At 42.7% G+C, this 21,451-nt stretch overlaps 1 protein-coding gene across 1 annotated transcript in view; it reads right to left on the reverse strand.

Annotated features, from left to right (window-relative positions):
• Positions 1 to 21,172, reverse strand: part of SPTLC2 (serine palmitoyltransferase long chain base subunit 2) — a 103,666-nt gene extending 82,494 nt beyond the window's left edge. The window contains exons 1-2 of the mRNA XM_037984324.2: positions 20,889 to 21,172; positions 1,673 to 1,867 (exon numbers count right to left, since the gene is read on the reverse strand). Coding sequence (XP_037840252.2) covers positions 1,673 to 1,867; positions 20,889 to 21,014 — 321 coding nt within the window. The 5' untranslated portion in view covers positions 21,015 to 21,172. The remainder of the gene's footprint in view (positions 1 to 1,672; positions 1,868 to 20,888) is intronic.
• Between the last annotated feature and the right edge of the window lie 279 nt (positions 21,173 to 21,451).

Raw genomic sequence — 21,451 nt, forward strand, 5'->3', positions numbered from 1 at the left:
ACTTGGACCAGCTGTGCAAGCTCTATGGACAATCCCCTGATCAAAAACTGCCCTTGGGGTCATGGTTGCTCCCATCTGTAATCTCAGCACTTTGGGAGGCCAAGGCAGGTGGATCGTTTGAGGTCAGAAGTTCGAGACCAGCCTGGCCAACATGGTGAAACCCCATTTCTACTAAAAATACAAAAATTATCTGGGGAGTGGTAGCACATGTCTGTAATTCCTGCTACTTGGGAGGCTGAGGCATGAGAATTGCTTGGACCCAGGAGGCAGAGGTTGCAGTGAGCTGAGATCACACCACTATACTCCAGCCTGGGCAACAGAGCAAGACTCTTGTCTAAAAAATAACAATATTAAAATAAAATAAAAAATGTTAGTGTTTGGGTTTTAAAAGATAAAAATTAGTTAGGGCCACTGGACCAATTTCTGAATGCAGGGCTTTGCCTGCATTAGGTATTCAAAAAACTTATTTACCTTGTTTGTAAATTAACTTGCAGGGCAATGAGTAGGATGGCCAACTTGTGCTGGGGCTCAGATGGAGTACAAGATGGTTGAGATGAAAGGAAGGATGCCTAATCTTGAGTTCTCCCAGGAGCTACTTTTGAATCTATATATCTACTGACTGGTTTTGTCTTCCTAGTAACCGACAATGTTTTCTTGATGCACTCTTCCCATTTCCACATGACCACTATCCATTACCTGAATAACTGTTTCTTCTACAATCAATGTTCACTGGCTCGTCTCAGTGGTGACTGTGCTCACCCCACACCTGCCTCTTTTCCTCAGACACACAGGGACCACAAAAAAACTATAATGTCTTAAGTCCTTCTCTAATCTGGTACATTCCCCTGGGCTAAAAGACAACCTTTTGCCATGGGGGACATGCCAACAACACAGAGGTTTTATTTTTAGTAAAATCAGGCATCGTCAACCCTCATTTTATTTATTTATGGAGATTAGGTAACACAAACATAATGTATAAAACTCCAGAAGTGAGCTTCAAGTCAATAACAAGTTAAAAAAACAAAAAACCCTTCAGAGGTACAAAGGAACATGCAGAGAAAAATGAAGTGAATGAAGCCCTTTTCGACAAAGACAACCATGCTCATATGTTTACCATCCCTAAAATAAGAGTGTTTTTTACTGTAAATAGAATTGGTTGGCCACATTCTGTATTACAGCTTGTTTGTCTGGGGAGAGGAGCTGATGTGTGAATCACCCAACTATGTATAATGTATCTGTGAGAAAACACATTATTAATTCCAAATAATACAACCTTTTCAGAAAATTGTAAACACAACCTGGGATTCAGCACAGGGGTACGAACAGAAAGAGCATGGCTTTTTCACTTCACAGTCCTCTGTCCACACAGCACCTCTGACACCAGGCATCTTAGGAAATATTATTTAACTTGTGACTTTTTGATTTCTAATCCATAAAATAGGGATAGTGCTGCCTACCTCCTTAGGTTCTTCTTGATTAAACACATGTTGAATGCTTTGATATCTTTAACCTTGTTTTCAGCTTTCTTTGTAGAATGTTTTCATTTAACTACATCTGGAATATTTTAATTTTTATGTGTACCCAAATTTCCAAGAAAAAACTTTTGTGCAAAAATACTAAGATTTCTATAAAAGGCTTTTATTTACAGAATCAAAAACTCCCTAACAATTACCTTTTGTTCTTCTCTTTCTGTTGCATGGTGACACTTCTCAATTCTCCAATGCCTCAAGAAATCTCGAAGGTATCCAAAGAGGGTGAGTACGCCATACCCCACATATGTGAGCACAGCAACCAGCATTGGTGTTTCTTCAAAAGCTTCATTAAACGGTCTTTTATATAGTCCTCCATTTTGTGTAACATGATGGATCTAAAAGAGAGGTTAAATATGTTTATTTCCATCATGGCAAGAAAAACATTCCTACCTAAAATCTAGGTCCTCAGAGATTTGCTGAATTATACCTTAAGAATTTTCTTTTTTTTTTTTTTTTTTTTGAGACGAGTCTCGCTCTGTCGCCCAGGCTGGAGTGCAGTGGCCGGATCTCAGCTCACTGCAAGCTCTGCCTCCCAGGTTTACGCCATTCTCCTGCTTCAGCCTCCCGAGTTGCTGGGACTACAGGCACCCGCCACCTCGCCCGGCTAGTTTTTTGTATTTTTTAGTAGAGACGGGGTTTCACTGTGTTAGCCAGGATGGTCTCGATCTCCTGACCTCGTGATCTGCCCGTCTCGGCCTCCCAAAGTGCTGGGATTACAGGCTTGAGCCACCACGCCCGGCCACCTTAAGAATTTTCTAAGTTCCACCAGGCACAGTGGCTCACACCTGTAATCCCAGGACTTTGGGAGGCTGAGGCGGGCAGATCACTTGAGGTCAGGAGTTCAAGACCAACCTGGTCAACATGGTGAAACCCCATCTCTACTGAAAATACAAATATTAGCCAGGATTGGTGGCACACACCTGTAATCCCAGCTACTTAGGAGACTGAGGCAGGAGAGTTGCTTGACCCTGGGAGGTGGAGGTTGCAATAAGCCAAGATCACACCACTGCACTCCTGCCTGGGCGACAGAGTTAGACTCCACGTCAAAAAAAAAAAAAAAAGAATTTTCTAAGTTCCAACCTCACTGGAAACAAGGAAAAAAAAAAAAAAAAGAATTTTTAGGCCAGGCACAGTGGCTCATGCCTATAATCCCAGTACTTTGGGAGGCCAAGGCAGGTGGATCACCTGAGGTTGGGAGTTCAAGACCAGCCTGACCAACATGGAGAAACCCCATCTCTACTAAAAATACAAAACTAGGCGGGTGTGGTGGCGCATGCCTGTAATCTCAGCTATTCAGGAGGCTGAGGCAGGAGAATTGCTTGAACCTGAGAGACGGAGGTTGTGATGAGCCGAGATCACGCCATTGCACTCCAGCCTGGGAAACAAGAGCGACACTCCATCTCAAAAAAAAAATTAAAAAAAAAAAAAGAATTTTGTAAGTGATAGTCAAATGTAACACTAAGAGGTGATCCCAAAGAAAACGCTACTTGTTTTCTTTTGGATCAAGGCCAGGATGGTCTCGATCTCCTGACTTTGTGATCTGCCCACCTCGGACTTCCAAAGTACTGGGATTACAGGCGTGAGCCACCGAGCCCGCCTGGGCTACTTGTTTTCAATAGAAATAATTTATAAATTATATGCATTTCAGATGCACAGTAAAGGAAGGGGAGCAAGAAGGACTGTGTAAGAACACCACTTAACACTGGTCTTTACCATTATTTGATTTCCTTAAATAGATCCTAAAATGCTAGCGTAATTTCTTTTGTTCTAATAAAAAAAGCAAAAAACGTAAATCAACAAGAGAAAGCCTATCCTGAAAAAAGTACTATATTAGCTTACAGACGAAGAGATCAAAAGTTCAAAAGTAAATTCAGCTTTAGAATGTAAAATATTTGTAAATGTTTTACTATCACACATTTTCAAAGCCACCCAGCTATATAGTATTCCAAATAATTATCAGCAGTAGGCCCCTGTAGAAACACGTAGTTCAAATTAACCTTTGTCGGTAGTGATAACATAAGTAAATCACGCAAAAAACTAAGATGTTATATTACATAAGTGTGGTCTAGGCTGGGTGCACTGGCGCATGCCTGTAATCCTAGCACTTTGGGAGGCCAAGGTGGGCAGATCACCTGAGCCCAGGAGTTTGAGACCAGCCTGGGCACATGGTAAAATCCTGTCTCTACAAAAAAAAAAAAAAAAAAAAAAAAAAAAATACTAGCTGGACATGGTGGCACATGCCTGTAGTCCCACCTCCTCAGGAGACAGGTGGGAGGATCACCTGAACCCAGAAGGTCAAGGCGGCAGTAAGCCATGATCGTGCCACTTCCCTGCAGCCTGAGTGACAGAGTGAGACCCTGTCTCAAAAAAAAAACAAAAAAAAAAAAACAAAGTGTGGTCCAGCATTATATAAAGTAAAAAGAAAGTGAAACCCAAAACAAGGGGAAAAACTGTTAGTAACCGTCGTGAATTCTTCTGTCCCCCTTCATCTTAAGTATTCATTCCCAAAAATTGTGAGATTATCCCTTGTTTTAACTTTTGGGACACTTGGACTTTAATATACAAAAACCAAGCTACTTTACTTTTGATCTCATAGATGATAACTTTTTGCTTCTTGGTCAATTTTAATGGAAATCTTGCTTTATAGAAGAAATCTGCTAGACAAGTTTGTGTGTTAACTTTAATCTTAACTTTGGAACAACTGCAGTGAGGATGGTTAATCAAAATTTACCAGAGGCGTATTGTCAAACATCATGAAAAGTCCCAAAGAACTAAAAGATCCTTTCTTGCCCTCTCAGGCAATCTGATCAGAGATATGACATAAACAAATAAAAACAAATTAATGAAAGTTACATAACTATACAATCAATTGTTATGCATATCCAAGGGGTAAAGATATTTTAGAATATCCTATCCTGGTAATGTTAGTTTTGGAAAGCTGCTTCAGTGTTACAAATTGGAACAGTTTGGAAAGACACAGTTGTATGTGACAAAGGACAGGCGTTCAGATAGGCATGGCAGATGGAAGGAATCTGTTGGTACTGATTCAACTTGATGATCTAAATAACTTCTGAAAACTATTCACAAACTCACTGAGGTCTTCATCAATCTCTTTCACATAGGAGAAAAAGTTTGGTGTCAATATTTAACACTTAAACATTTATGTGGGAGTAAGGTTGTAACGTGTTTAGAACAGAATAGCTAAAATTGAGCCAATATCTGAAGACAGAAAATTGTTTAAAAATTAACAACATAACAATATAAAAAAGTTATTAAGCTGGGCAAAGCAAAATGAAAAGCAATTTAAAAGACAAAAAAATTAACATTCTGATCATCTCTTTTTTTTTTTTTTTTTTTTTTGAGACGGAGTCTCGCTCTGTCGCCCAGGCTGGAGTGCAGTGGCCGGATCTCGGCTCACTGCAAGCTCCGCCTCCCGGGTTCATGCCATTCTCCTGCCTCAGCCTCCTAAGTAGCTGGGACTACAGGCGCCCGCCACCTCGCCTGGCTAGTTTTTTGTATTTTTTTAGTAGAGACGGGGTTTCACCGGGTTAGCCAGGATGGTCTCGATCTCCTGACCTCGTGATCCGCCCGTCTCGGCCTCCCAAAGTGCTGGGATTACAGGCTTGAGCCACCGCGCCCGGCCGGGATCATCTCTTTAAAAACTGTATCCGAAAATATTTTGCCTTAAGAACTCTGTTTAATACCAGTGCTGAACTCTCCCTAACTATGAAATTATTTAAACTATTTACTCTCAACTGTACACATCATTAAAAAGCCCGGAAATCACAGAGTCCCCCTGCAGTCTCTAACCAACGTGCAGCAAGTTTACAGGTCAGGAATGCTGTGGGTGGGTCTCTGAAAGATGTCAGCCTTAATTTCAGGCACACTCACACAGGCAGGATCAAGTCAATTCATACCGTAGGCTGGACTCTCTAGGGAGGAGGATGCTAAACCATTATGAAGAACTTTCATAATGTGTGTGACTTTACCAAAGCCTTATTCAAAATTAAATGTATTTTAAAGAATTAAGGTTCAACTAAGAAGTGGGTGGGGTTTCTTTTTTTCCACCTTTAGAACCTATGAAAAGAAGTGACTCTGGAATGTGGTTTCAGTCAAAACAGAGTGACTGATGTTGGGGGGGGGCGGGGGGGGCGCGGTTGGGCATGCCAACTGACACGCGGGTCTCTCAAAGGTGAAAAGTCTTTAAACTCTGAGAGAACAAAATCACTCACCTTTAAGAACTGATGCTACATCATATCTTTCACATGATTCAAACAATAATAATGGTATTGCTCTCTTATACAAAGGTAATAATCCTTGAGGAAAAACACCAGGTCTGTTTTGCTCATCATTGCACATCTAGCACCCAGGGTAGTATTTATGAAGTCTTAATAAATAGTTAACACTTAATAACATTTCATATCAGTGTGTTCACAGTCTGCTCACGTTAAGCAAAGAAGAATGTGACACTATCTTAGCACTATTAATCAAGGAAAGATTTAGGAATATCAAGAAATCTTTGCTTGAATGGTAATATTACTGTTGAAGAAAATACAAATGCAAAGAGAGAAATTTTTTTCAGACAAGACTACAAGCACACCACCATAAAACACTTTACAGAACAAGAGAAGGAAAAAAAAATCAAACTAATGAGCCATTTTGTCCACATGCCTGTGGGCTGTCAACCATGTTTATTAAGCAGCTGAAAAGGTACTCCTAACCAAAGCAATAATGGGAAAGTATAATAAAAGATAAGCCATATGCATAATACATATATTTCCATGTGACTAAAATTGTCTGGAAGGAGACACAAGAAACTGGGGTAAGGAGTGGGGTGGGAAAAGAAGGCATATTTTTTGTTCATAACCTTCTAAACTGGTTTGATTTTTCTTCTTGTTTTTTACGAGTATGTATTACTGAATTTTTACTTGCCATTTTTTTTAATGCTTAAACTAAATTTTGTCATTGACTTAATTCACCATTTGGACTAAAACAGAGTTAATAAAAGCAAAACATGTCTATCATCACAACCTCAGTCACCTCACTATCGATAGCCTCTCTAGCGAATTCTCATCTACTTATGAGTTCTCAGCTAGACCTTCCATGCTACCAGTAAGCTCAAGCCTATACTGCAATCCCAGATTCCTTTCCAGAACTCCACACTCACATTTCCACCTGCCTCCTATATAGCTCCACTTTGACTTCATGGGCGCCTCAAACTCAACAAATCTAGAGCTGAACTTCTCACCATCCTAACCCTCCCTCTCAGTGAAAACCTGACACTCCTCTTCTATTACCTATTTTGGTCAACAGCATCACTATCCAGTCTACCCAGTCTCCCAAGTTTAGAGTCATCTTTGGCTCCACCTTATTTTCTGGCTTCCAGATAGAATTAGTAATGACTTTCTGTGCTTCAGTCCAAGAGCTTCTTGTGGGGCACAAGAGAATTTTAAGGAGGTAGAAAGTTGTGTTTTTGTTTTTGTTTTTGACAGCATCTGACTCTGCCACCCAGGAAGGAGTGCAGTGGTGCAATCATGGTTCACTGCAGCCTCTACCTTTCAGGCTTAAGTGATCCTCCAGCCTCAGCCTCCCAGGAAACTGGGACCACAGGCAAGTGCCACCATGCCCAGCTTATTTATTTACTTATTTATTGTAGAGATGGGGCTTCACTACATTGCCCAGGCTGGTCTCAAACTCCTGGGCTCAAGCTATCCTCCTGCCTTGGTCTCCCAAAGTGCTGGGATTATAGGCATGAGCCACTGTGCCCAGCCTAGTCTACAACTTTATTCAGATTTTGCCAAACGTCCTAATGATATCCTCTATAGCAAAAGAAAACCCTGGATTATATGTCACCTTCTGTCTTTCTGAAGTCTCAGGAAAAATTTTTTTTAAACAATTAAAATAAAAAAGTTTCTAGTGCACTGTAAACTGACTTAGGAGAAATGATCCTGAGTAAAGGTTTCAAGAATCCCACGAAAGGACAGGGAGTAACTATGTTACGATGCAGTAACGGCGAAGTAATTATTAGGAAACAGAAGCACACATTTCTGATATGAATACAAAATCACAAAAGCATGATTTCCTTAAGCAAATAAGCACATTCCAGCTGCATGCTACAGCAGGATAACAGAACCTGCCTAGCTGGTGAATGGTTTGGAACATTATTTTTAAAAACTTAATGTCTAATGTGAACCACCCATTATTCTTTGGCAATCAAAGAACTGCTATCATGCTTTGTCCATTAAACGAACCCTACTCATTTTCAAGTGGTGTGTTTCTGTTGCTCCTTAAAATCCGTTCTGCTGAAACTGTCCTTTCTTGGAATTTTACCGAAATGTACTGGCCTCTCCCTACTGCATACCACACATATTAAAGAGAACAGTTTGGAGCTTTACACAAATCACATAGGCTATACCATGCTCTGAATGTGTATGTTCAGAAGTGTCTCCTTTTTTCAGCAAGGAAATTTAGAAAAGGAGGAAGTCCACAGTTTTTCTTGTAATCGGCATAAATTTCTTAATTTTTGTCAGTAAGTATCTCATGCGGAATGGAATGAAAAATGTTTCCAAAACTAGCTGTGAAACACATTTATATTTTGACATTATCATTTTCCTATTGAAAACCCCCAAAAGGAGATCTTCAAGCATATATGGAGTGGAACATTTCCACTTCAGTTCAGTGGCATCCCGTACACACTGGGCACTGATGTCTGCCCAGGAGTTATCACACTCACTGGCCACCCAAGCCTCTGCTGTAACACTTTTCCATCTCTAGATAAGCATCGCAGTGTAAGAGATGCAAGAGCCGAAAGACTGGAGTACAAGTGCAGCTCTGCCACAAATTCTGCATCTTCATCTGAGCTCTTCTCCACTGCTGACATGTTCTGAGCCTGTAATACCGTACCCTCCACTCTGCCCCCTCCACGTGCTCCAATCTGGTTTTGTGGTGCACACCACTGCAGAGGCAACCCGGTTTGTGTCAATTTCCCTTCTCTGGAAATACTCCCTGATATGCAGGGATGGGCCCCTGGTGGTCACGTGTATGCTTTGTGATCATATTTCCTGGACCATAACTGATGGACACAGCATCGACACCTATGCCAAAAGAAATCCAACAACCCTCTTTTATGGGAATTTAAAATGTCAGTGGGGAGAGAGTCTGAAGGGCAGTGAGTCTCCAATGTCCTGAAGAAAGGGTTCACAAACTCCTGCCGCTGAGGTCCCAAGAGCTGTGGCAACTCCTGCCTTTCTGAGACCAGTTCAATTTCATCCCCCATCCCTTTTTTGCATACCTATTGTCCTTCCAATAAATCACCTTTTTGCTTAGTTTAACCAGAGTCAGTTGCTGTTACTCTCAACTAAAAAAGTTAACAGACAGAGATTCTATATTAAAATCTCTTAGAACTTCTTTTCTACATTTTTATTGGGTATTTGTCATGTTAGCAGAGCCTGTCAACTTTAAGGGCTTCAAGAAATTTTTAAAAAATATTTCCCGGCCGGACGCGGTGGCTCACACCTGTAAACCCAACACTTTGGGAGGCCAAGGCGGGCGGATCACCTGAGGTCGGGAGTTTGAGACCAGCCTGACTAACATGGAGAAACTCCATTTCTACTAAAAATACAAAATTAGCCGGGTGTGGTGGCGCATGCCTGTAATCTCAGCTACTCAGGAGGCTGAGGCAGGAGAATTGCTTGAACCTGGGAGATGGAGGTTGCGGTGAGCCAAGATCCTGCAACCACATTCCAGCCTGGGCAACAAAGCAAGACTCTGTCTCCCCCGCCCCCACAAAAAAAAGGTAAAATGACAAACTCATGTACACACATGCTAATCGGGAATGCTACAAACCAAATTAAAAACACTGGTTATCTTGTAGTGGAATGGCTGGCCACCTTGACTTCCTACTTTAAACATCTGGCCTATTTATTTATTTTGAGACAAGGTCTCACTCTGTTGCTGTCCAAGCTGGAGTAGAGTGGCGTAACCATTGCTCACCGTAGCCTCAAACTCCTGGGTTCATGTAGTCCTCTCACCTCAGCCTCCGGAGTAGCTGCGACTATACAAGTGCTCGCCACCATACCTGGGTAATTTTTTTTTAGATAAGGTTTCCCTATGTTGCCCAGGTTGGTCTTGAACTCCTGGCCTCAAGGAATCCACCCAGTTTGGCCTTCCAACATGCTGGAATTGCAGGCATAAGCCACCATGCCTGGTCCAGAACAAACTTATTCTTATGTTTGCGGTAACAAAAATTCAAAAAACAATGAGACTTCCACTTCTAGGTTAGCTTTAATAGAGAGAGGAAAGCTATTGCTTTCACAATAACAACGAGATAAACCATATAGATTATTCAAATAAATAAATGGCTTTAAAGATTGAAGAGCTGTCTTCTATGCATAGCAAAGAGGACTAGCAGAATTAAAATTCCACAGGGAGAAGAGCCCTTTCTAGGTGAGCTGAAAGTGCCAGCCATTTTCTCTCTCCTTGTGGCACTTGCAGAGCTTCAGCGCGAGTGATGATAACTGGGGCTTGCCATAGGCAGAACTCCAAGAGAAAGAAAAACCAGCAGAACTTCTGACAGCTGTATGGGTTGGCATGACAGACTAAATTCCATAAGAGCCCTAAATTTATGACCAGTTTTCTACACAGGACATTTTCCTCCAGCTGGGGAGGCTGGAGGCCTGAACTAGAAAGGCAAAGTGAAATCAAGCACAATCTCACAGTGCTTAGCAGATAAAGCTAGAGGGAGTGGCCTGTAACAAACATACAATGGATCCCACCCTTGAGATACACTGAACTGAAGGACTTAAATCTGCAGCCCAGTCCAACTCAGGTGTTTGGATAGAGGTGTTTTACACCTCACTGTATCTGCCTAAGACTGCAAAAGGCAAAAACATTCACTTTAGAGTCTAAAGGTCTTTACACACATTGTCTAGAAATCTTCAAAAACTTCTGCTGCCGGGCGCAGTAGCTCACGCTTATAGTTCCAGCATTTTGGGAGACCAAAGTGGGCTCCCCTGAACTCCTGATCACTAGGTCAGGAGTTCAAGACCAGCCTGACCAACATGGTGAAACCCTGTCTCTACTAAAAATACAAAAATTTGCCAGGCATAGTGGCGCACGCCCATAATCCCAGCTACTTGGGAGGCTGGGGCAGGAGAGCCGCTTGAACCTGGGAGGTAGAGGTTGCAGTGAGCCGAAACTGCGTGCCACTACACTCCAGCTTGGGCAACAGAGCGAGACTCTGTCTCAAAAAACGATAACAACAACAACTTTTGCTTTCCCAGGAGGTAGGGGACTGTGTGTGTGTGTGTGTTTGTGTGTGTGTGTGGGTACAGAATACAGGAGTCTACATGTTCACCTTCTTGCATCAGCACTGCTAGTCTAGGCAATCTCTCACAACTTGATCATCCCTCCCTTTAATTTCACGTGCCCAGAGAAGTGGAGATTTCTCATGTTCAATTTTTTAACATTTTCAAAACTACAAAATAATTTTTTGACATTAAAGTTTCTTCTAGGAACCCAAAGCCCTATTCCACTGAGAAACTCAAAATCAATATAATCATTTCATTTTTTTTCACTCATTCTACAAATACTTAATTTCTATCTATATGTCAAGAACCGTACTCTAGGCTGGGCACAGTGGCTCATGCCTGTAATCCCAAAACTTTGGGAGGCCAAGGCGGGAGGACTGCTTGGCTCCCAGGAGTTTAAAACCAGCCTGGGAAACACAGTGAAACCCTATCTCTACACAAAATGTTTAAAAATTAGTGGTGGTGCATGCCTGTAGTACCAGCTACTGGGTAGGCTGAGATGGCAGGATCTCTTGAGCCCAGGAGGTTGAAGCTGCAGTGAGCCATGATGGCACCACTACACTCCAGCCTGGGTGACAGAACAAGACCCATCTCAGAAAAAACAAACAAAAAACCAAAAAAACTGTACTCTATATTTGATGATACAAATAAGAGGTAATCTTTGTCTTCAAGAATTGCGCAGTATTTCTTTTTTTAAAGAGAACATGGGTGTAAATATAAAAGGGAGTTAGGAAATCATTTTAAAGAATGTCGCCTAAAGGAATTTATATTTAATATGCAAGATGAAAAACACATACAAAGTAGTAAGCATTTCTCTTACAAATGTTTCTCAAGCTATCTCTTCCTCTTCACTTGACTGACAAAATCAAGGAAAGTAGATTAAGCAATTTGTCAACAGTTGTGGGAAAGTTAAATACCAAAGTTGGAACTAGAGTCCAATTATTTATAGTTTGGTGCAAAAGTAATTGCCATTACATGGTTTTTGCCATTAAAAGTAATGGCAAAAGTAATTACTTTCAATGGCAAAAAACACAATTAGTTTGCACCAATCAATACATATTCCATTTGCCATTCCTTAGTTTATATTGCCTGAGATTTTCTTTTTTTATTTTATTAATTCCATGGCCTTCCAATGAATTGAGGTGTTCTAAGAATCAAATTTCCCTTTAATTATTTCAGAGGTACTACAATTTAATCGGATTGTTTTAAAATAATCAGTGGCTCAATATTAGAATTTTACTTCACATTCATCTTCCATACTTATTTTTGCTATTTAAATAATTAGCTTTTTTTGTTATTCATGTTATTAGCTACACTTAGATGGAAACAGATGATTATATGGGTTTCCTCTACTAAGAAAATATCTGTTTCTAGGAAATGAGGTTTGGCACCAACTAATTTAGTTGTCCTGGAAATAACCTGCTTGCCTATACAAAAGTCAAGCTTATACAGGAGGCAATAAAGACACTCCCCTTTAGCACAACCCGCAGAGTTCTTCAGCACGTGGTGGACTGCAGTCCAACCAGGATCACAGGCCTGGTTTCTCAGCCCAGCTTCTTGGCGTTTGAAATCAATGTGAGAAAAGAGCAGAGAAAAGAGCTGACGCGTAGCACCAGCCGGCATCTCACAGCTGAAGCCCTTGGTAAGACAATGGAGAGGGTGCTGCAGAAGTCACCACTGGCCCCACTGCCCTGTAGGGAGAGCTCAGGCAGAGGTGATGAAGTATACCAGAGTGTGCCAGACTCCCGGGACCTTCTCTGGCCATTTCGTATTTCTCACAAGCTGTCCCCTCACGCTAGTAAGAACATTCAGCAAACCGCTATTATTTTAAACCACTTGCAAACCTGATATACCATAAATGAGGCTATGGGTTTCTTTAACGGCTTATGTATCACCACAATTCATTTCTTTCTTATGTCTATAACATTATTTTAGGGAGCTAGTTTTTATCAACCAGGAGCGTATGTATGAAATATGACACAATAATTATCATCAAAAAATAGAAATAAAACTGTACTCAACATCTAGCTTTATCAAAACTTAAGATTTAGCTTATATGCTTTAGATCTTTTTTCCATTAAATAAAATATTAAAGTTATCATTCATTCATTCATTTAACACTTATTGAGTCCCTGCTATGAGCTAGGCATGATCCGAGCACTAGAAATACACTCCTGTGAGAGAGGCAGACATCAGATAAGCAAATAGATACACCGTATCAGGTCACACTGCTACAGTGAGAATAAAACTGTGGAAAAAGAGCATTTTAAACAGGGTGGAGGTAAGGTGTAAGCAGATGGACTTGGAGTAGGGAAGAGAACTCTGTAAAAAAGCTTTCCAGGCTGAGGTAACTGTAAAGGCTAAAGTCCCAGGGACCCCAGGCATGGTGGCTCACGCCTGTAATTCTAGCACTTTGGGAGGCTGAGACAGGAGAATCGTTTGAACCTAGGAGGTGGAGATTGCAGTGAGCCGAGATCGCACCACTGCGCTCCAGCCTGGGTGACAGATTGAGGCTTCATCTCAAAATAATAATAATAATAATGATAATAACAATAATAATGAGGCCCCATGGAGGTGTGCTTGATGGCAATGTGTTTGGGGAACATCAGAAAGCCCAGACTGGCTAAAAAGCCATGACCTGGCAGGGTATGAAGCCAGAGAGGGATGGGAAAGTTCATGTCGGGCCTTGTAAACCCTATTTTGTTTTTTGTTATCAGTGACAGGAGGCCATCAGGACAGTGTCAAGATCTGACATGTTTAAGTAGTTCTCCAATCCTTTTAAGAAGTTTGTCCTGGGGAAATGCTATATTTCCTTTCCTCCCCAGAAGAATTGGGAATTTGGTGTTTATCATTCCCCTGCATTTTTAAACACTCCTACTATATAAACACATGGCCATAAACAAGGTAGTATTCTCCTGCATGTATTAGTACTGCATTCCTTCAATAGTATTGCTGAATAATATCCTTTTATATGGATATAAATATGAATATGGATATAGATATGAATATATCTATTCATCAGTTGATAGACATTTGGATTGTTTCTACTTTTTGGCTATTATAAATAATGCTGGGCTAGACACAGTGGTTCACGCCTGTAATTCCAGCACTTTGGAAGGCCAAGGTGGGTGGATCACTTGAAGTCAGGAGTTCGAGACCAGCCTGACCAACATGGTGAAACCCTGTCTCTACTAAAAATACAAAAAATTAGCTGGGCGTGGTAGCGCGTGGCTGTAGTCCCAGCTACTTGGAAGGCAGAGGCAGGAGAATTTTTAACCAGCGGGGTGGAGGTTGCAGTGAGTCACACTGCACTCCAGCCTGGGCGACAGAGACTGTCTCAAAAAAAAAAAAATTGCCACTCATGGTGGCATATGCCTGTAGTCCCAGATACTTGGGAGGCTGAGGTGGGAGGACTGATTGAGCCCAGGAGGTGGAGGCTGCAGTGAGCCATGTCATGCCAGCCTGGGTAACAGCAACACCCTGAATCAATCAATCAATAATGCTGCTATTATAATTAATATAAAAGTTTCTGCCGGAACATGTGTTTCATTTTTCTTGGGAGTAGAATTACTGGTCCACATGCTAACTCTATGTTTAACTGTTTCCCAAAGTGGCTGCATCATTTTATAAATCCACCAGCAATGTATTAGGATTCTAATTTATATCCTCATGAACACTTAATACCTGGTTTATTATTTTAGCAATCCTAGTGGTGTGAAATGGTATCTCACTGTGGTTTTGTTTAGTTTTGTATTTCTGAGACAGAGTCTCACTGTCGCCCAAGCTGGAGTGCAGTGGCACCATCTCAGCTCACTGCAACTTCCACCTCCTCCGTTCAAGCGATTCTACTACCTCAGACTCCCAGAGTAGCTGGAATTATAGGCATACACCACCACACCCGGCTAATTTTTACATTTTTAGTAGAGACGGGGTTTCACCATGTTGACCAGGCTGGTCTCAAACTCCTGACCTCAAGTGCTCCGCCCATCTCAGCTTCCCAAAGTGCTGGGATTACAGGCATGAGCCACGGTGCCTGGTCATATACCTTAATATTTTTTAATTAAATAGAGATGGGGTCTCGTCACGTTGCCCAGGCTGATCTTGAACTCCTGGGCTCAAGTAATCCTTACACCTTGGCTTCCCTTAGTGCTGGGATTACAGGTGTGAGCCACTGTGCCTGGCCCTTAATATATATCTTTTGGAGTAAGACTGGATCACACCCATAGTCTCTGTACAACTGCATATTTCATTGCACTTAGAAATTATCACAAAATAGTCTGGCACAGTGGCTGTAATCCCTGCACTTTGGTAGGCTGAAGCAGCAGGATGCTTGTGGTCAGAAGTTTGAGATCAGCCTGGGTGGCTGGGTGTGGTGGCTCATACCTATAATCCCAGCACTTCAGGAGGCCAAGGCGGGAGGACTGATTGTGCCTAAGAGTTTGAGATCAGCCTGAGCAACACAGTGAGACTCTGTCTCCCTCTCTCTCTCTGTCTCCCTCTCCTTTACATTTATTTATTTTTTGTTTGTTTGTTTGTTTTTAAAAAAAAGAAACTAGCTTGGGGAACATAGCAAGACCCATCTCTTCCAAAAAAAAAAGGCTAGGCACAGTGGTTCAAGCCTGTAATCCCAGCACTTTGGCAGGCCGAGGCAGGCTGATCACGAGGTCAGGAGATCGAGACCATCCTGGCTAGCATGGTGAAATCCCATCTCTACTAAAAATACAAAAAAAAAAAAAAAAAATTAGCCGGGTGTGGTGGTGGGTACCTGTAGTCCCAGCTACTTGGGAGGCTGAGGCAGGAGAATGGTGTGAACCCAGGAGGCGGAGCTTGCAGTGAGCCGAAATCACGCCACTGCACTCCAGCCTGAGCGACAGAGCGAGACTCCGTCTCAAAAAAACAAAAAAAAAAAACTTAGCCCACTATAGTGGTGCACACCTGTGGACCCAGCTACTCGGGAGGCTGAGGTGGGAGGATTGCTTGAGCCCGGGAAGTTGAGGCTGCAGTAAGCTATGACTGTGCCATCACAGGCCAGGCTGGAGTGAGACCCTGTCTCACAAACAAAGAAAACAAACAAACAACAAAAAAGAAATTATCAGAAAGTAGCAGACCGATTTACAATAGACCACATTAAAAAACAAACCTCCAGCTGGGCACGGTGGCTCACACCTGTAATCCCAGGACTTTGGGAGGCTAAGGCAGGTGGATCACCTGAGGTCAGGAATTCGAGACGAGCCTGGCCAACACGGTGAAACTTCCACCTTGTCTCTACTAAAAATGCAAAAATTAGCTAGGCCTGGTGGTGCATGCCTGTAATCCCAGCTACTCAGGAGGCTGAGGCTGGAGAATCGCTTGAACCCCGGAGGTGGAGGTTGCAGTGAGCTGAGATGGCGCCACTGCATTCCAGTCTGGGCGACAGAGTGAGACTCCGTCTCAAAAAAAAAAACCCTAACACACAGATTATCCCAATGCTTTACGATCCCAAATTAAACATGTATTATTTCTATAATGAGAAGTAAAAATGATTTTTTTTAAAAAAAGGAAAAATAGCCGCGTCAAGCTTTGTAATAAAAAGTAGTCTTAAAGACAAACTTAAGATAAATTTTCTAACAGTAAATGGGTCAAGAGCAAAGGATTTACTTTTTAATCGGTCACAAATTGTGAATTATATTACAGAAGCTTCTCAGAAACTACCCAGAAGGGAACTGCCTTTGAGTCCACAAACCATTTATTTAATCAAGTGTGGCACACCCACTCAGAATGCAAACACTGCCTCTACCCATCCCTCTGAATTGCCTATTCTACCAATAAACACTGCTTCTTTCTTTCAAAAATTGAATCTAATTAAATCAACCAATAAACTGTCTTGCTCAAAGCAGTGCAAGTTTCTATGGCACCTGGGCAAACCCTAAAAAGTGGGCAAGTCTGACTTTTCTGAACATCCTAGTTCTAAAATACTATCTTAAGAACATAGTTGCTTACACACTTCCCAAGAATTCCTGTTAAAGAAAATTCCTAAGTGCCTCAAATAATTGGAATTCTTCAGCTGCAGTTATGTAAAAATCAAGATATGCTTCCCCTCAGAGCAAAAATTGAAATGAAAATGTGGTCCTGCAAGTTGTAATTACATTATTTCTGAAAAGCCTTGAGGAATCTGAGGTATCTTATCAGAACCTGCTAAATCTAAACAGGTATATGACCATTCTAGCTATTTCTATTGTTACGGCCTCATAACTATCTTCTCCTTTTCCTTAACTATCACATTAAATCCCCAGTTACTGTTTCCCCTCAGTGGAAACAAAAGCTAGTAACTATTCAATAAACCAGCTTTCATTAGTTATTTATTTGCCTCCTCCTAAGAAGCAAGACTAACACTTTGTTCTTTCTACTTTGCTTGTCTTATTATTTAACATAAGAACATAACTTTTGCCCCAATTCCTCGAGATAGAATTTTTTATTCTGACAGCCAGAGAGTTCTCATCCTTCTAATATCTCATTAAAACTATACCCAGGCCGGGCACGGTGGCTCAAGCCTGTAATCCCAGCACTTTGGGAGGCCGAGACGGGCGGATCACGAGGTCAGGAGATCGAGACCATCCTGGCTAACACGGTGAAACCTCGTCTCTACTAAAAAATACAAAAAACTAGCCAGGCGAGGTGGCGGGCGCCTGTAGTCCCAGCCTCTCGGGAGGCTGAGGCAGGAGAACAGCGTGAACCCGGGAGGTGGAGCTTGCAATGAGCTGAGATCTGGCCACTGCACTACAGCCTGGGCGACAGAGTGAGACTCCAAAAAAACAAACAAAAAAAAACTACGCCCAAAGGGAACAAAGTTAGGGTCAAAATTGTCTCAAAGGTAGTTAATTTTTTTTGTTTCATACTTATTAACTAATTGAGGAAAGTAAAAGGAAAACCTAAATCTCCAAAGTTCTATACAGAAATGGAAGCTCTTTTAAAAAGAGCTGTTAACATGGAGTTTTAAAAATAAACACACGAACAAACTATTGTATTTCAGGGACAACCAAAACATGGCATTTACTTAATCAAATGTTAAATCCACAGGAAGAAATTTGGTAATTAAGATCACGGAATAATGCAATTTGCTATAGAAAAAAACTTGCTGCAAATCCCCTGGAGATCTTTAAAAACAGCACAGAATTTTCTATCAGGACTGATTTTAATAAAGTCCTACAAAGAGATAAAGGACTGAATTACATAAACTCTCAAAGGTTCTTTCCAATGCTAATGTAAAAGTTTCCCTTGGGCAAATTGCCACACTTTACCTCAAATAAAGGTTTGTGCTCCTCCCACTCATCTGAATAGCAAAGAGGAAAAATTACTGCTTTATTGCTCAGCTGCTACTATTGTGAAAACTGTGTGTCTACTGTCATCACTAAACAGCAATGTCTGATTGTTTCATAACTCCTTAACACAGCATCTAGTTAACCAAATTCTAAACCGAAATCCAAGAGTTGTTCTTTTACTATATACATTCAATCATGCCTTCAAGCATAGAAACATACTCGAGAGCGTAAAGTGATCTTAGGCGTTTAAAGTGATCTTAGACATTTCTGACTTCTCTCCTGTTCATTAAAAGACATGGTGGGAGATGTGAGGAAAATAATTTACATCTCAACCATGTTATATTCTAAATTCATATTCTAGTAAAAGCATGACACACAGCTGTATGCGTATTTTTGATGGCACAGTTGGCAACATTTCCCTCAGAAAAATGGGAAAGACAGGTAGAGGTTGGAGCACAAGCACATCGCTTTAATTAAAATGAACACAACTTTTAAAAAATGTTAAGATATTGTATAACTCTCATGTAGTTACCAAGATCTCTCTTTTGTATAAGAAAAGAAAGAAAAAAATTCACAGACAATATTCCTCCATCTGAGAGTGTAGAAAGCTCCAGATCTGAAGTCTGTTTAAAAAATACTGGTGAGAAGTAAGTTTTCTAGAAGGGATACTGCAGCCCTCACAGCATTCCAACAGACCATTCTTTTAAATGCCACCAATGTGCCTTGAGTGAAACTTTTATAAAACATGTACCCAAAAGTCAACCAAATGTTATTTATACAGATTTTAAAATGTCATGTTAGTACCTTGATATTTATTCACCTTATTAGTTGACAAGCTCTGAAGAAATATCATTCTACAAATGCCAAATTGTTAAGAGATTATGGGAGAAAGGTCCTTGATTTCCTACTATATCAGAACATAACTCACAGGGATTGAAAGCAGTATTTTAACACAAAGCACCTCTGAAGCGTGAACACCTCTCTTGACTTCCTTTTTCATTAAAAAAAAAAAAAAATCATACCTCAGCCGGGCGCGCCTGTAATCCCAGCACTTTCAGAGGCCAAGGCAGGCGGATCACCTGAGGTCAGGAGTTCGAGATCAGCCTGGCCAACATGGTCTCTACTAAAAATACAAAAATTAGCCGGGGGTGGTGACAGGCGCCTGTAATCCCAGCTACTCGGGAGGCTGAGGCAGGAGAATCGCTTGAACCCACGGGGTGGAGGCTGCAGTGAACCGAGATCGCGCCACTGCACCCCAGCCTGGGCGACAAGAGCGAAATTCCATCTCAAAAAAAAAAAAAAAAAATCATACCTCACTCATTCACCTACAATGTATTTTCTAACTCCTACCCGTTAAATTTCCCTATTACATTCTATATCACAACAATTTTGTCTTATAAGTCGTTTACATTGCTAGGAAAACGACAAACTATTCCACTGCTTATAATGAGCTCATTGTTATCACTTCCTCCCTCACACAATTATTTCTTTAAAAGTGAAAACAAATCTTTTGATCTGTGTATTACTTCGCTTTGACAACTTACAACTTCAGGGGAGGTCAAGTCTATTTTACTTATTTTTCCCCTCAACTCTCAGTCTCAATATCTCACATGACCTGGAAAAATGCATTATTTTCTGCTTCACACCAAACAGTAACAGATCTATCCATCGTAACTACCATCTCGAGTGGAGCCTGCCAGATATTTCTGTTAAAGCCAAATTAAGATCACCATCCTATCACACTCCTGCTAAAGGGGAACAGGGTACTTTCTAAGTGTTCCTGAGTATCTGTACAAGACTTAAACGTATTAAAGTCAACTGGAAATTATCGCAACACTCTCTTCCAGGAACACTGATCTTGCATCTTTTTAACCAGCTCATCTTTAAAAACACATTTCAACAGAATACTTGTCAGTCTAGAGCACTGTAAGGTTGATAATAAGCACTGTCTTGAATTTAGAACTTTTCAAAATATTTTAGAACTGCCTGAACTTGGTTGATGATTCAGCATGGTTAATTAGTACGGAGTCATCGCAAGTCACCACCAAGCTAAACAATCCCCTTGTGTGATAGCCCTCGTGTTCAGAAAATGGTCGAAAGGACCACCCAATTCAACCTGGAGCCTGGGGTAGAGTCTTACCACGGGCAGAGTTAAGAGAACGATGCTTTCGAGGGACCAGCTTGGATTCCCTGCCAGATCTACGGACCAATGTCCTGCTTGGGGAGCGAACGTGGTAGTCCAGAATGTGGTTGGGAGAGGCTGGGTGTGTTTCCATCTGACACCACTGCCTAACTTTCTTTGCCTCTTAAGGACCCCATGGGTGGTTTTCTTTGGAAGGCTGCACGACTTCAAGAGGAAGCAACAACCTCGGGGGTTTGAACGGACCCTCGGGAGCCCTTGGGTGGCTCCCACTGGGGTCCAAGGGGTCCCTCATTGCTTCCCCTGGGGGTGGCATACACTTCTGGCAGGATGGGTCAGAGAAAGGTACCCGGGGCTCTGAGCAGAACCCAGAGCTCCGGGGGGAAGGGAGGAAGACCTCCAGGCGCGGGGACGTGGGGAGCCCCCGAGCCGTCCTTGAGCCTCCAGGCTCGTGGAGGTCGGGCCAGCGGCCGGACACTGCCGCCCACACCTGCGAGCGGCGCCCACCCGGCGGATTGCCCAGCGGATGGCCAGGAGATCTCGCCCTGCCCGGCCGCCCCTCCGCCAGCCCGCACCGCCACCCCGGCCCCGCCGCGCGGGCCCCTAGTACCTGGCTGGCGGCGGCTGCGGCTGCGGCGCTGCTCCTCACGTACCCGTTCCGTACTTCCCCGTTCGCCACGCAGCCATTCGCCCGCACCGTGCGGCGACAGCAGCAGCCTCCGGGCCCCGGCCGCATCTTCCTGGCAGCACCAGGCGCAAGGCAGGCTCTGTGGGCGGCGGCAGCGGCGGCGGCGGCAGCGGCAGCGGCAGCGGCGGCGGCAGCTCCAAGTCCCGCTCCGCACCCCACCCACCTCCCCGAAACCGGAAATGGCTGCAGCGCCGCCGCCAATTCCCGGGCGGGCCTTCACAGAGGGCGGGGCGCTCTCCGCAGAGGACCGGGCTCGCCCAAGGCCACGCAGCGAAGGGAAAGAGCGGCAGGGACCGGCCGAAAGGGATGTGGTCCTGAAGACCGCTGACCTATCTGGAAGAGAAGGAGGCGGACCCCATGCTGCTGCCTGGCCAATCACGGACGAGAGCAAAGCGCCTCGCCGGAGAGGGGGCTTCTCTAGAGGGATTCCAGGGCCTGGCACTTGATTGGAGGCCGCATCCAGGTCCTGGGTAGGGCTTGCCTGT

The sequence above is a fragment of the Chlorocebus sabaeus genome, chromosome 24, assembly GCF_047675955.1.
Source record: "Chlorocebus sabaeus isolate Y175 chromosome 24, mChlSab1.0.hap1, whole genome shotgun sequence".
NCBI classification, from domain to species: domain Eukaryota; kingdom Metazoa; phylum Chordata; class Mammalia; order Primates; family Cercopithecidae; genus Chlorocebus; species Chlorocebus sabaeus.